The following is a 17,077-nucleotide window of genomic DNA, read 5'->3' on the forward strand; positions in this document are numbered from 1 at the left end:
TCTATAATTGAAATTTTGTAGCCTTGATTGAGGCCAAGACAGGCCAGGGCTGTGAAACTTGGCTTCCTCCATCTCCAGGGGCAACTCAAACCTCCTGCTCGCTCCGGCTCTGTGGCTGCCACCATTTTTGTTGGAATATATTTATCTTCTATAATTGAAACTTTGTAGCCTTGAGTGGAGGCCTGGGGCCGCCAGGGTGTGTGGAAATTTGGCTTCCTCCATTGCAGGGAAACCCAAACCTCCTGCTGGGGCCATGGCCAAAGCCATTTTGGTTGGGTTGATTTGCATAATCGCTCCTGAATGGCTGGTGGGTGTGGCTTGTGGGTGTAGCCAAGGTATAGTCAATTTGCATATTACACTTTTATCAGATAGGATTTTAAAAATCTTCACCCAAGGATATTTTTTCATTGATTTTAGAGAGAGTGGAAGAGAGAGGGAAAGAGAGAAACATCAATGTGAGAGAAACACATTGATTGGTTGCCTCCTGCACATGCCTTGACCAGGGCCTGGGCTGGGGAGAAGCCTGCAACCAAAATACACACCCTTAACCTGAATTGAACCTAGGACCCTTTGGTTCACAAGCAAATGCTCTATCTACTGAGCCAAACGGGTTAGGGTATAAAGTGTTTTTAAGTCACTAAGATTTCCCTAGCACTTGATATACCCTTTAATAACTCTGCAACTGAAAGAGGCAAAACATACATCTATTTAAAAGAAACAGGCAAGAGTGTCTTTAGTGTATTAAATCACCCAGATAAAAATAACTTGTTTTAACTCAGGCCAGTTTTCTCAGTGGTTAGAGTGTCAGGTGCACCAAAGGGTCTCAGGTTCGATTCTGGGTCAAGGGCAATATGTACCTTGGTTGCAGGTCTGATCCCCAGCCCCAGTTAGGGTATGGGCAGGAGGCAGCCAATCAATATGTCTCTATCACATCAATGTTTTTCTTTCTTCCTCTCTTATTCCCTTTCCCCTTCCCTCCCTTGCTCTCTCTTTAAAAAAATCAATGAAAAAAATAAAAATATCCTTGAGTGAGGATTAACAACAACAATAAAAAACCCATTTTATATTTTATAGCTTTAAAATAATAATGACAATTTTAGATCTTAGAGCAGAGTAATAAATAATCACAATTTCTAAGTATTTTTTATTTAGCTGCTACATTCATGTAGACAGTCTTTCAAATACATCTCCAATGCTTTGGGTAAGGTAGCTGCGTCACCTACAACAGTATCTATCTATAATAATCTATAATAATAAAAGCATAATTTGCTAATTAGACCGGATGTCCTTCCGGACAAAGCCAGGGCTGCGAGGGAAGCCCGGGTCCTGGGTGCCTGCTGGCAGCTGGATGGAAGCCCAGGTCCTGGGGCCAGAGGGAAGCAGGTGCTGGCAGCCGGGGGAAGGAAGGCCTACTCTTGCACAGATTTTGTGCATCGGACCTCTAGCATTAATATAATGTAGAATGATGGTACTTGAAAACAGAGCATTCATATAAAGGGGCTTTGGGAAGTCTTACTCTGCAGTGCCCTGATGTGTGGGCACGTAGTGATGGGGCGGAAAACACCTAGCTGAGCTGGGTCGCAGCGCATACTCACTGGTGCTTTGCATGCACAACGGAAGCCTTTGCAGATGGCTCCCAGAAAGCGAAGGGGCATCTGCTAAGTTGAACCTTATCACGATTGGCAGTTAATTTAAGAAGCTCCCCATTTAACCAGGTAACTATGGAAGATTCCTGCCAACCTACTTGGTAGGCAAAACACTGAAAGGCTCATGGTTCTGGCTCCTGCTGCACAAGCCTGCACAGTCCCCGTCTGCAGAGAAGGGCACTCATGACTAAGACGGAACATCGCCCGAGCTGTTAGCACAGAAGGGACTCTGTGGGTGCAGATGAACCAGCTGTGGGTCACACTGAGGATCATGGGGGATGCTGAGCTGCTTTAAGATTCTCTGTCTTCACCTTCCAATGGTTTTACTGTGATGTATCTAGGTGTAGTGCTCTTTTTAAATCCCACTTGGAGTTTCCTGGGCTGCTTAGCTATGTAGATTGTTTTCATCAAATTTGGGACATTATTTCTTCAAATAACTCTCCTGCTGGCTTTAAAGAATCCTATTGCCACGTTGTGGGGACAATCAGGTGACAGGAGATGGCAAATAGCCTCTACAAGCTGAGAACACCCCCTGTTGACAGTCAGCAAAAAAGCAGGCCCGTCAGTCCTACACTGGATCTGGAAGGAACTGGACCTGGCCAAGAACCAGGGAGCTGGAAGAGGACTGTGGCCTAGAAGAGATGGCAGACCCAGACCACACCTTGACTTCAACCTGATAAGGACTCAAGCAGAGGACCCAGAGGACACACACCCTGAGCCGCAAAGCTACGAGATAATAAATGTGTGAAGTTCGAGCTGTGTGTTCTAAAAGTGATAGAGGATAGGAAAGTTTGTGCTCTTTTTAAATTCAAGAATTCATTATCTCTTAGCAAACTTTCAACCGCACTTTCCTATTAGGCCCATATGGCCAGGTAGCCTTAGACCTAAGTCTATCTTCAAAGTACATGACATAAAACTAACTTAAGGGAAACCAATTCCTTGTAAGAGACACTAAACTGCTTACACAATAAAAAGATAAATAGATGCCTAAGAAAACCATGAACGCCTCATACAAGATTTCAGATCTTTAACATTCACAAACTGGAACAAGGGAGAGCTGGAGAGAGAAGGAGCAGAGACAAGCCTAGGCTTTCCCAGAGGAGTGCAGAGTCTGCCTGAGTCTGGGGGTGTCTGCCCGTCTCAGGATAAGGCTCTTTCTCCGACAGCAGGACAGCCGGTCAGTAAGGCTGGCTGCAGCGCATCAAACGTACCTTTCTCACGTCGGAACTCTTTGGTTCTGTTGTCCAGGTTATAATTCTAGAAACAGCAAGCCTGGTCTCACTGGAGTTTATAAAGTCAGTTGGATCCATCTGCCTGGCGAGAGACTCAATGTACTTCAGGATTGCCACTTTGACCTGAAAGACCATCATTACGAACATTAAGTACACTTTATAAGTCTGAGTAGAACTCCTAACTGATCATCAGAGAAAAGTAAACCCTCCTGAGGCAACAGCACCTTCTGGGGTTTGTGGTTCCACATGGAGCCGGCACCCATCAGGTGAGGAAGCGTGGGTGACTGAGGGGAGTGTGGTACGGGAGTGCATGCAGCCTAATGCTCCTCAGTTCCAGAGTGGTGTGCCGCAGGGAAGGCCTGCCCCACTCCCTGCCTCGCTGCCGGCTCCCCGCCTTCCTGCAGGACATGCAGAGGGCGGAGCCCTTGTCTAGAGGGATTTCGAGCGCTGCCAGGAGCCGGGATGGCAAGCACAAGGCGGAAGCTAGTTTTGCTTTTTAGACAGCCTAGGCTGGGTGTTGCAAGGCAGCATGTTCAGTAACCAGGCTGACACTCCGCCCTAACTACTCCACTGATGTCCCGGCTGGCTCTGACCTCAGGAGAAAAGAGTTGCTACTGATTGGGCCTAGCCTAAACCCCAATGATAAAGAACAGGTGATGTACATGACTTAATTCAAATGAACACATACATATCTTGCCTCCAATTTAGTCTTGTTATTACAGGTATGATTTTACAACAATATGTAACAAGTTAATCATATTAGAATGCTAATATTTTTAAAAGTTCCAATATGAAACATGTATCTCAACAAATTAGAATTTTCTAGTTTAAATATTGTGAGAGTAATAATATAATAACACCCAAATGTTGGCAAGGATGTGGAACTACGATTCTCATAAAATTGCTGGTAGGAATATAATACAACCATCTTAACAATTTAAAGTAAAGTTAGACATATGCCTACCCAATAAATCAGCAATTTCTCTACGGGGTACTTAACCAAAAGAAATAAAAGCAAGTACACAAAGAGGTGGACAGGAACATTCTCAGCAGGTGTATGCGTAACCAGCAAATACAAGGAAACTGATTCGACATATAGTGGCTGAATTGTAAGGACAAATAATTACCAACCTTGAGGTTAGGAGTTTGAGTTTGATCCACAATGAATCTCATCAAAATGTTAAATTGTTGATCAAATGGAAATGAGTCCCTGGGTTTAAAAAAAAAAAAAAAAGTGCTTGTCCTTTAAGAAAAATTTGTAACAAAAAATAATATAAAATCATATAAAAACAAAAACATAAACTATTGTAGATTAACATAAGTAAATGCAAGTTTGTTCACATTTTTAAACATTTTTCATTTTATATTAAATACTAAAGTAATATGCATTTCAGAAAATATTTTTAAAAAGTCAACCATATTAAACATCTCAAAACACTTACTAAACTTACTTTGAGTATGCTAGTTTAAAAATTCATACTAAGCAATCCTAATACAAAAAAGCCAGGGGCCGTCCTGACCAAAACAATCTGATGGATGACCGAACAGCAGGCTGCGGGGGGCAACCAGGCCAGCAGGGGGGGTTAGTGAGGGATGACCAAATGACTGAACAGAGGCTGCATGGGGCAACTAGGCTGGCGGGAAGTTGGGGGTGACCAAGCCGGTGGGGGAAGGGAAGGAGTTGGGAGCAACCAAGCTGGCAGAGGGGCAGTTGGGGATGACTCAGCTGGCAGAAGGGACAGTTAGGGGCGGCCAGGCTGGCGGGGAGGGTGGCAGTTGGGGTGACCAGGCCAGCGGGGATAGTGGGGGGTAGTGAGGGGTGATAGGTCAGCAGGTGGAGGGGGGAGTAAGGGGCAACCAGGCTGGCAGACAGAGGCGGTTAGGGGTGATCAGGCTGCCAGGGGAGGCAGTTAGGGGCTAGTGGTCCCAGATTGTGTCTGACTGGGATCAGGCCTAAACCAGCAGTCAGACATCCCCCAAGGGGTCCTGGATTGGAGAGGGTGCAGGCTGGGCTGAGGGGACACCCCCCCTTACCCATACACGAATTTTGTGCACCGAGTCTCTAGTAAACTTATAAGGAAGAGATTTGTACTTGCCTTCTAGGGGGTCTGCTCATCTTCTCTCCAGCTATCTTTTTAAATACTGCTCATCGGAAAATACTGCCAATTTCCAAATCTTAGTTTTACTCCCTGATCAGGCAGTTTAAAGCTGACCTCACTTAAGCTAACTGTACTGTCCTCCTCTGGTGATTGCTTATAATCTCTATTTGGCAAAATCATGAGAACAGCGCCTGAGGAGCAATCAGCAAAATACCCCCACATGTAACTACAGAGCCCATATAGAAACCGGGGCCCCTGCAGGCCCCTCCTGCTCTTTCTTACCTGGTACCACTCCCTTTCCTTTAGTCATCTCACACCTCTGGTCTAACTGAGTGACACAGAAGGCTCTTGCCTAGGAAAGTCAATGCTCTCCCCCTCTTAAAATGCTGCCATTACTAATCTCAGTGTAAAGATGCATAATGGAAAGATACCGCAATGCAAACATCTATTACAATTGAGGTTGAGCAATTGCATTGCTGTCTTGGGACTCTTAGAGATTTTTCTCAATCTACAGAAGTATAGTAAAAAAAAAAAAAAAAAAAGGGTGGGGGCAATTCAGGTTCAAAATCATGAAAATCACAGGATAGATGTGACATTTAAATGAATATAAAAAAATGTACAGTGCATGACACATACTAGGTACTAGTATCGGTAGCATTATAATTATTAATAAGAAGTAAGTTTGACCCAACAGCACACCCTTTTCTACCATAGCACATGGCTATAAATTAAAGAAACAAGGTCAACAAACGACACACAAAATGTCTCTCCTTTCTTCTGCAGCATAAACTGATGTTTAACCAGGAAATGTGCTCGGTTGTTGGCACAGCCGAAGGACAGGAAGCTGAGGCAGATTTGCTTGCAATCAGGTCTATTACCTGAGGAAGAGCTCTCAGCAAACACTGAGCCCCTGGACACACTGATCCCAGATAACCTTAAGCAGCTACACATCTCAGCTGCTGAGACCAGGAATGATAAACATGCCTTAGAGACAGACCAAATATGAGAACAGAATTCTTAAAGAGACATCCAGAAAAGTTAACAGAAGGGAATAATTGTTTTTCTTAATCATCAAAGGATGGAAATGCAATCATAATATTCCAGCCATCCCCCAAAATCTGAAATGAATCTTGACATTCATAAATTCCCTTAAATTTAGCAAGTGACCTATAGGTCAAGTCTGGTTCACAAAGTTTTATTTGGCTTTCACAAGATCTAATATATGCCATGCACTTTAGATTTTTCTTGTAGCATTTCATTTAAATTTCACGTCTGTCCTGTAATTTTTGTAGTTTTGAACCTGCATCCCTTTTCTTTTTCTAAAAAAAAATTCTTAAATGTGTTGCATTAATCCACATGGGCCCAGGTTCCAACCCGGCCACCACTGACCACACTTCTTCACATTATCCATAATCCTCCCCTCTTACCTACTTCACTCATGTAATATCACCTGGCTCAGCCTCGCCCTTGTAGTCAATGCTTTATAAGTCCATTGCTAAGCTGATGTATAGGGATGTTCCCTAATTTTGGCTTATATGTGGAATCTAAAAGGGAACAAGCTGAACCAGACACAGAGCATAGAATGGTGGTTGTCAGTGGTTAGGAGGAGGAGGAAATGAGATGTTGGTCAAAGGGTACAAATTTACAGTTATAACATAAGCAAGTTCTGGGATCTAATGTACAGTGTGGTAATTATAGTTAACAATACTGTATTATACACCTGAAAGGTCCTAAAGACAACAGAGCTGAGATGTTCTCACCACCACCACAACAAAAAGATGAAAATTATGTGGTAATATATACATAAAACAAAATCATCACACTGTACACTTTAAACTTACACAATGTTCTATGCAACTACATCTCAAAAACAGGGAAAATGGTCTACTTCCTAAACACTTACCTTGTGACATCTAGAGCTTTCTGAACTTTCGCTTGTACAGATCCAAGTAGATCTGCCCCCATTTTCTTAAGTAATTGTGTGAGAAGAACAAAAAGCCAGTCTTGCAAATCATCCTTATGAATTATTATAAAATCAACAAGAGTCTCCAAAAACATACTGAAAACCTAGACACAAATAAAAACAGAACATTTCACATATTTAATTCAGAATTCCCTCCAAAGTCCCCAAACCATTAAAAATGCCCACACTGGCTTGGCCCAGTCTCTTACAAGCTCGCTTAACACTGTTAACAATTGATCAGACCACAGAAGACAAATGTATTAAAGAAAATTAGGGAAAAAGAACTGGAACTTACTCTCTGATGTGAATTCCACCGCAAACGAGGCCATGCAACAAAACAAATGCCATGTTAGTCCAGAGTGAATTAATACAATGTCCATGCAGTTTACTCAAAGACCCGAAATGGCTAAGAGTTGATAACACACTCTACTCCCTCAATATGCCTTTAAAATCCAGTACAGAGAGAAATAACTTTGCTGAAAAGCATTTGTTTGTTGATTTATTTATCTTTAAGCATTAGGTTAATCTAGAGTTATCTTTCTTTCTTTCTTTTTGGTTAATCCTCACCCAAGGATATGTTTTCCATTGATTCCTAGAGGGAGTGTAAGGGAGGGGCATGTGTGACACACGCATCAATTGGTTGCTTTTCGAACATGCCCCAACTGGGGCCAGCGATAAAGCCTACAAAAATATGCCTTTACAGAATCGAACTCATGACCCTTCAGTCTGCTGGATGGTGCTTTAACCACAGAGCCATTCTGGCCAGGGTGGTGTTTTTCTTTCTTCAAAAAACATTTAAACCATCATAATCCTATACTATTACTTTTCATTATCTATCATTAAAAAAATGCTATGATGGGAAGACTTTCCATCAAGAAGAAAGAGTAGGTAGATACTGTGCTTGCCTCCTTCATGGCAACATCAAAACTACAACTAAATTATAAAGCAACCATCATTGAAAACCATCTGAAGACTAGCTGATCAGAAGTCCTATAATGAAGAATATAAGGAAGAAGCCAGTGAGATTGATAGAGGGGTAGAGACTCAGAATAGGCTTGTCCAACACCCCTGAGTGAAGGTTAAGAACTGGGAGGAATAAGGAGGCCATGTAGGACCCCCGAAGAAGAGAAAGGTCTCAGCTCCACATCGAGTTCCCCAGCCCAGGGCACCAGAGCCTGCAGGGAAGTCCCTTACATCTGGCGGTGAAAACCAGCACTCAGGAAGTCAAGAGACTGCCAGAATGAAGGTGCCACAGGACTCACTAACTCGGAGCTGCAGTGTGAGAGCAGCAGTTGGGACAGCTCTCCCCTGGACACGTGGGATAGCTCTCCTATGGACCCTGTCCCTTTGCTGATCCTCACTCCACCCAAGTGGCAGATGCAGTCAGGTGCCAAGTCTGAACTTCTTCACTGCACTCTGATGCTTCCCTGAAACACTGCCCCACCCAAGTTATGACCCTGGCCCAAACCCCTTTCAGCAGCTATTCCACACAAGCAGCTGAAATGGGCATGCACTGTGGAATTTTCTAAGGTCTCTCAAACATCCACAAACACCAAACAAGCAGCAGTTGGTCTCAGCATTCTCCAGACTCCTTCTAGGGAGCCCCAACCCCACCACAGGAGGCTACCAACTACAGGTCAATTTTTAGCTCCTAATAGGTAGAAGCTGACATGGGCCTGCTCCAGAGCATTCCTAAGAGTCCCAAGAACCAACACACCTGGTGGCCAGCTTCAGACCATATCAGAGCACCACTGAACCACCTCCATAAACAACACACACAAAGAGAAGACTCAGAGAGCAACAGAATCCTGCAAAGCAAATACTGCTCTGCGGGGTCAACCACTGCACAACAGCTGGCCCACTGTAGTCATGGCCAGTCCTCATAGCCAGTTATCCTGAGGGTCAATCTCACACACTAATGTGCCAACAATCATCAAAGCTAAACTGTAAGAGGAAATGATACACAAAACCCACACAAGGGAGCACCCTGCTCAGGTGACCAGGAAGTCTGCACAACAAGACCTGAAAGGACACCTACTACTTAAGACCACTCTGTCAAGACTGGGAGATGGAACAACTCTACCTAATACATACAAACACACAGAGGGAGGCAGCCAAAATCAGGAGACAAAGAAACATGTTCCAAATGAAAGAACTGAACAAAACTCTAGAAAAATAATTAAATGAAATGAAGGCCAGCAATGTACCAGATTGAGTTCAAAACACTGCTAATAAGGATGCTCCATGAACTTACAAAAAGAATAGATAATATCAGTGTGAACTTCAACAATGAGATAGGAAACATAAAAAAATAGATAAAAAATTTTTTAAAAAGTCAGAAATAAAGAATACCATAACTGAAATGAAAAGTACATTACATGAATCAACAGCAGATTAGAAAAACCAGAGAACTGAATCAGCAACATGGAAGAAAAGGTTGTGGAAAACAACCCATTAGAACAGCAATAAATAAATAAATAAATGAGAATAGTTGGGCCAAAACCGGTCTGGCTCAGTGGATAGAGCGTTCGCTTGTGGACTGAAGGGTCCCAAGTTCGATTCTGGTCAGGGGCATGTACCTTGGTTGCGGGCACATCCCCTGTGGGGGGTGTGCAAGAGGCAGCTGATCGATGACTCTCTCTCATCGATATTTCTAACTCTCTATCCCTCTCTCTTCCTCTCTGTAAAAAATCAATAAAATAAAATAAAATAAAATAAAATAAAATAAAATAAAATAGCATAGTTGAAGGCACTGGTCGCCAACCGGTATTCCGCAGACCACTGGTGGTCCATGAGGTATGAAAGGTTGGTGACTGCTGGTTGAAGGGACCCCTTGGACAATATCAAGCATATCAACATTCACATTATGAGAGTGCCAAAAGGAGAAGAGAGAGAGAGCAAGAGATGGAAAATCTATTTGAAGAAATAATGACTGAAAACTCCACTAACCTGGCAAAAATAAGGTAGTTATAAAAGGCCAGAAAGTGCAGAAAGTCCAAAACAAGATCAGCCAAAAGAGGCCCATATGAAGATATCATAATTAAAATGGCAAAGTTTAAAGACAAAGTTTAAAAGTTGGAACAAGAGACAAAAAAAAAGCACATTTCATAATGATAAAGAAACCAATTCAATAGGAGGATATAACTTTTTAACATTTACGTACCCAACATAGGTGCTGAGCACCTACGTATGTAAAGCAAAGACTGATAAAACTAATGGGAGTGATCAATAGGGGACTTTTAACACCCATTGATATCAATGGACTGACTTAAATAACACAATCCATCAGATTATCTAATAATACATATTTTTAGGACATTTCACCCAAAAGCAAGAGAGTACACATTTTATTCAAGTGCACAAAAGGATGATTTCCCAGTACAGATGAAATATTAGGCCACAAAATAAGTATCAATAAAATTTAAAAGACTGAAATCATAACAAGCATATTTTTTTGTCATAATGATATCTAATGAAGAGTTCATTTTAGGTCAAGCTGTTGTTACAATAAAAGCCTTAGGAGGCAGGCCAATGAGGCTGCTTGGTTTCTCAAGCCAAGCAGTCCTTTAGCCCTCTCTTTCCCAGAAACGTGTGTCAGAGTCATCTTCCATCACTCAGGGTCTGCTGGTCAGCCCTAGCACCCAACAAACAAAGCCCTGCACCAGATGGCTTTGCAGGTAAATTAATAGCTATCCTTCCCAAATTATTTAAAAAACTTTTAAGAGAATGGAAGGATCGCAAGCTCACTTTATGAGGCTAGCATATCCATGTTAACAAAACCAGATAAAAACACTACAAAAAGAAAATTTTATAAGCCAATTTCCCTGATGAACATTCTCAACAAGATATAAGCAAACCAAATTCATCAATACAATCAAAAGATCAAGTGGGATTTATTCCTAGGATGCAAGGTTGGTTCAATACTCACAATCAATTAACCTGATACACTAAATAAAATGAATAAAAATCATATCAATAGATGCAGAAAAGGCATTTGACAAAATGCAACATCCATTTATAATAACTCTTAGTAAAGTGGGAAGGGAGGGAACAAACTTCAATATAATAAAGGCCATAAATGACAAACCCACAGCTAACATCAAACTCAATGGTGAAAAGCTAAAAGCATTTTTTTTAAAATCAGGAACAAGGCAAGGATGCTTACTTTTAATCACAGAAAAACAAATACCATATGATTTCTTCAACATAGTAATGGAAGCCCTAGCCACAACAATCAGACAAGGAAAAGAAATAAGGCAACCAAATTGGAAAATAATTATTTTCAGATAACATGATACTATACACAGAGATTTCACCATAAAACTATGAATTCAATAAAGTAGCAGGATACAAAATTAATATTCATAAATTGATTACATTTTTATAAACAAAAAATGAACTATGAGAGAAATTAAGAAAATAACCCCATTTCTGATTGCATAAAAAATAATAAAACATACAGAAATAAATTTAAGCCAAAGGTAAAAGACCCATGTTCTGAAAAATCATAAGGTACCAAAGAAAATGGAAGATACAAATAAATGGAAACATACTATGCTCATGGACAGGAATAAGTAACATCATCAAAATGTCCATACTTTCTAAACCAATCTATAAATTCAATGCAACCTCTATCAAAATACCAATGAAATTAGAACAAATAGTCCTAAAATTTATATGGAACTGTAACAGCCCCCAATAGCCAATTACAAAGATGGAGATTTCAAACTATCTGGTATCAAACTATACTACCAGGCTACAGTGATCAAAATAACATGACACTGACATAAAAAACATAAATCAATGGAATGGAAGAGAGAATCCAGAAATAAAGCCATGAATACATGATCAATTAATATATATGACAGAGGAGGCAAGAATTTACAATGGAGTAAAGACAGTCCCTTCAATAAATGGAAAAACTGGACGGACACTTGCAAAAAAAAATGAAACTAGATCACCAACCTACACCATACACAAGAATAAACTCAAAACTGATTAAAGAATTAAATTTAAGACCAAAAATCATTAAGCTCCCACAAAAAAACATAGGCAGTAAACTCTATGACATCACTCTATGTATGTATGTGTGTATGTGTGCATATATATATATTTTTTTTGGGGGGGGGGGGGTGGCTATGTCCTCGGGGAAGGGTAACAAGAGGAAAAAATAAATAAATAAATAAATAAATAAATAGGACTTCATCTAATTAAAAAGTTTTTCCAGAGGGAAGAAATCATGAACAAAACAAATTAGCAATCTACTGAATAGGTGAAGATATTCATCATGATATGCCAGATAAGGAGTTAATATCCAACATATATATAAGAAACTCATACAGTCTAATACCAAAGAAATTAAGAAATGGGCAGAGGACTTGAACAGGTATTTTTCCAAAGAGGACATAAAGATGGGCAACGAACATATGAAGATGCTCAACGTAACTAATCAACAGAGAAATGCAAATTAAAACCACAATAATATATCACCTCACACGTCAGAATGGTTATCATCAATAAATCAACAACAAGCTTTGATGAGGCCACGGAGAAAAGGAAACCCTTGTGCACTGTTCTCGGGATGGCAAACTGGCACAGCCGCCATGGAAAACACCATGGAGATTCCTCAAAAAATTAAAAACAGAACTACCATATGACTCAGCAAACCTGCTTCTGGGTTTTCATCCAAAACACGAACTGGGAAAGACATATGCATCCCTAGGTTCATTGCAGCATTATTTATAAGAGAAAGATATGGAGACAAAGTAAGTCTCTATCAACAGACAATAGAAGAGGTAGTACAACATGGATGGCCCTAGAGGGTATTACACTGAATGAACTAAGTCAAAGACAAATACTATATGATTTCACTTATATGTGGAATCTAAAAAACAAACAACAACAACAACAACAACAAAAAAAAACAGAAACAAACTCATAGATTCAGAGAACAAATCAATGGGTTGCCAGATGGGAGGGTATTAGGGAGATGGGTGAAAAAGGTAAAGGGATTAAAATGTACAAATTGACAACTATAAAAACAGTCATGGAGATTAAAGTACATCATAGGAATCTATACCAATAAAAGGGTAATATGCTAATTAGACCAGACATTTTCTGGACGTCTTTCCAGACAAAGCCATGGTGGCGGGGGCCAAGGCATAAGTGGGTAGGGGCAATCAGGCTAGCACGGGAGGGCAGTTAGGGGGCGATCAGGCCGGCAGGGGAGGGCAGTTAGGGGGCGATCAGGCTGGCAAGGGAGCAGTTGGGGCATCAGGACTGCAGGCAGAGGCAGTTAGGGGCAATCAGGCAGGCAGGTAAGGGATTAGGAGCCAGCAGTCTCAGATTCAGAGAGGGATGTCCAACTGCCGGTTTAGGCCCAATCCCAAGGGGTCCCAGATTGGAGAGGGTGCAGACCAGGCACAAATTTTGTGCACGGGGCCTCTAGTATAGTCAATAATACTGTAATAACTATGGTATTGGGTGGGTACTAGACTTACTCAGGTGATCACTCGGTAAGTTACATAAATGTCAATCACTAGGTTATATAAGTTAAACTAATGTAATGTTGTATGCTAAGTATAACTGAAAAAATTTTTTAATAAAGATTACCATGTGACACCTATACAAAAAGAAAAAAAAGTAGTTACAGGATGAGGGGGAAAAACTTGTGTATTTTTTTCATTCCTGTCATCTATTTTAATGCATACCAAAATTCAGGTATTGTCAAGTAATATCTTTATAAAAAGATATTGCAAAAGCCTTAAAAAGCTTCATAAAAGGTTATGGCTTAAAACCTCACATGATTATCGTGCTGCTATATACTCATTATTGCTGTCTACGGTGAGACAGTCAGGTGGACTATCCCTGGATATTTCAGAGAGGTCAGTGGCACCTGTCTCCCTCTCCTTGGTTATGAGCATCGCTCTATGGGGACAACCCAAACGTCATATACCAAACAGCGCAGCAACTATTAACCATCAGGGTGTGAGGTGGCTCAGACGAAAGTCAATGAGCCCAGCTGTGGGGCTCCTAGCTTAGCTCAAAGGCAGCTAGCAAACAGTAACTAGACTGAGACCTCCAAACTCACTGTCCAAGAGCCTTCTGATGGAAACAAATTTCCTTCTTTATCCTCACATTCTGCTTCTGAATCAGCAATCTAGAGGTGACAGGTAACAGAAATTTCGTCAATGTCCCAAACCATCTAATCTTTTATGCTATGAGTCCTATAAATCTTATGCTTATGATTCGAATCTTAGTGTTTTTAACGTTATCTTAGAGAAGAAATCTTGATAATTATACTACGTGGCCCTCAAACTCAACCATTCTTGGATCTTATTAATAGCTAATGTTAACCTTGCTGTGAGGGTCAGGGTCATAGCAGGGATTTTAAACCATGTGAGCATCTCAAAAGACAGAGGTCACATGCTGCTTCCTGCACCCCTTGCCCAGAGTGGGCGCCAGGAATGCTGAATGATGGAACAGAGAGGTGACAGCTTAAGGGCAATTCCTACGACGAGGAAAGGCTCGGGAAAGGAGACATCACGAAAACAGGCTTCTTTCTGACCATCACGGCTTCATTCTTCCAGAAAAACTTAGGACAGACCAGTTTTACTAGGAAAACTGAAGTATAACATAGTTAAGTCCTGCATGTAAAGCATTTACGATTTTCTTATGGTGATTAAGGTTTTCTCAATATCTATTCTTTAGTTTCTGTCCTTTATCCACTCTTTAACTTTCCCAATAGCATCATCCGTTTTTTTTGTTTTGTTTTGTTTTTTCTCTCTAAAAGCATCTAATCACCTCTACAGGCCTCCTCCCAAACAATGCCCATTATGTAAACCCGGCCTCCACGTGCATTTATAAAGGGCCCCTCTCAGCCCCACTCCTGAGGGGCTGGTCCCTCCTTGTGGAGTGCTCCCTAGGCAGATGCCTCAGGCTCAGTGCTCCCCTGGGCTCCCGGGAGGATAGGGAGGGGATACACACCAGCTAAGTGGCCACCATTCAGCAAGTTCCTAGGGCTGGCAAATCCTAATAACTCAGCCTGGTTCTCTAATAAATCTAATATATAAATGCTTCCACTTTGCTCTTTTTGTCTTATATCGAAATATTCTACCTGGGATGCAAAAAAATTATTATATACTTGATTATTTTTCTTCACTAGTGTAACTTTTTTTTTTAAAAGTCACTATATTATATAATACAATGTAACATTCTAGCACCTAGCCCACTGTTGGCCAATAGGAGCCACTCAAAAATATCTGCTGAAAGACAATTGATTGTCTCCATAACTCATATTGAAATGCACTTTATATATAACTAAGTTTCATAGACATTTGAAGCTCCCAAGAATTCCAATTTTAAAAGATGTGAAATAAGCTATTGCTGAAATTAGTGTTAATCTGTGAGGTCTTTTTTGTGTGTTTTTTAATCATCACCCAAGGATATGTTTAGTGGAAGGAAGAGAGAGGGAGAGGAAAAAAGGGAGGGAGAGGGGGAAAGAGAGAAACATGGATGGACTGGCGATAGAACCTGAAACCTAGGTATGTGCCCTGACCTGGAGTCAAACCTGTGACCTTTGGTGCACAGGACGATGGTCCCGCCAGCTGAGCCACAAACCAGGGCTAATCTGTAAGGTCTTAACTTCACTACGGGGAATTCTCTCTCAATCTCCACAAGTACCTGACACAGCGCACACAGACATGCGGGAAGGTAAGCGAGGCCCGATTCCCAGACTTACCTTGCTATGCGGGTCAGCAAACATTCGTGTGAAGATCTCACACAATCTTTTCAATTCTACTCGACTAAAAAAAATAATAAAGCGGAAATAAATTCCCTTTAATAAGTCAACATTAAAATTAATTACAGCTTTGGTTTAAAAATCCTTTTATTTCAGTCAACTATGTCAGCTTTATATAATTTTTATAAAACATTTTTTCACACAAAAACTTTATTATTTAACTCATGATGAAATCAAACAGGAATATAAAACTGTAATAGTTTTGTTTTTATTTTAAAATGAAAGAACTAAATCTCAGAGAGTGCTTAAATTCACAGGAATGGAAGTGACAGAGCCATGAGATCAATCCCGTTCATTTCATTCCCGGTCTGTTTGCCACCTGCCAGGTGGAGGCAATGGGACAGCCTGGAAGAGCATGTACTGGGGCACACAGACCTGAGTGTTCATCTCGGTTCTGCCAGAGAAAGCACGCGCTGTCAGTCACACGGGGTAAGGGCACCTGGCTGTGTGAGGATGAGGAGATGACACCTCCTTCCTTCACTGTGCCTAAGACATAGCAACCGCATTTCATTTTATAGCCTCATGCCTTTTCTTAGCCTTTTCTACACTACTAAGTCCTATTTTACTTCAAGGCTTGATTAGAAGGGACATGTTTTCCCCAAATCATGCCCAAGTGATCCCCTTCATACACGACACAATCTAGATAAGACCAAAGCTTATCAAGAGGTTTCTAGAGACTTACTCAATGCCTCCTTGGTGAACACTAAGATGCAAGAAACTGAGACCTGCAGAATTAACCAGATTCTTGAAGCAACAATCACAACCAACAATCCTCACTTTGTTTTTTTGACGGATCACTAGAGGTCAGAAGCTACCTGACTTTCAGAAGGCATATGACAGGAGAAGCTCTCAGGACATCTTCATGAACAAAATAGAATTTGGGGGGGTGGGGGGGGCCCAGCAGGGTAGAGTCCGGCTGACGTGGGAGCCACACTGCGTAGGAATTCCCGGGTCAGTGCTCACTTAACTTTGCAGAACCCATCCAGGACTACGAAAGTATCCGGTGCCATAACTTATCTTTAAAAAATTATCTAAAGGGTAAAATACACTGTATGTCATGGATTCTAAGTTGCTCACTTTTTCACACTGTAACATCTCTGTAATTATGAGATTCATCTTATAATCAATGACATATTAACATCAGGTTTAATAAGCAGCATTTCTTCTTAAAGGGCTATAAAATAATGGTTTGCCTATGGTGCCTTAGATTTGATAAAATATGATATAAAGACCTATTTTTTTGTATGTGTATAATACCTGCTCATGTTAGAAAATTTATGAAATACAGGAATATAAAGAAAAAAGAAAAAATATTACAAATATTGTTATTAGTATTC

The 17,077-nt window shown here is 40.9% G+C and overlaps 1 protein-coding gene across 28 annotated transcripts in view; it reads right to left on the minus strand.

Moving 5' to 3' along the window:
* Positions 1 to 17,077, minus strand: part of CLASP1 (cytoplasmic linker associated protein 1) — a 220,673-nt gene that overhangs the window by 44,412 nt on the left and 159,184 nt on the right. For 15 of the 28 annotated variants that reach the window (XM_036422280.2, XM_036422300.2, XM_036422282.2 and 12 more), the window contains 5 exons: positions 15,681 to 15,744; positions 9,599 to 9,601; positions 6,881 to 7,044; positions 4,010 to 4,088; positions 2,858 to 3,001 (listed from right to left, as the gene is read on the minus strand). In XM_036422280.2, coding sequence (XP_036278173.1) covers positions 2,858 to 3,001; positions 4,010 to 4,088; positions 6,881 to 7,044; positions 9,599 to 9,601; positions 15,681 to 15,744 — 454 coding nt within the window. Of the gene's footprint in view, positions 1 to 2,857; positions 3,002 to 4,009; positions 4,089 to 6,880; positions 7,045 to 9,598; positions 9,602 to 14,030; positions 14,100 to 15,680; positions 15,745 to 17,077 lie in introns of all 28 variants that reach the window. The other 13 variants (XM_036422281.2, XM_036422299.2, XM_036422283.2 and 10 more) reach the window with 2 other exon arrangements.

This window comes from Pipistrellus kuhlii, unplaced genomic scaffold, assembly GCF_014108245.1.
Source record: "Pipistrellus kuhlii isolate mPipKuh1 unplaced genomic scaffold, mPipKuh1.p scaffold_m20_p_7, whole genome shotgun sequence".
In the NCBI taxonomy this organism is placed as follows: Eukaryota; Metazoa; Chordata; class Mammalia; order Chiroptera; family Vespertilionidae; genus Pipistrellus; species Pipistrellus kuhlii.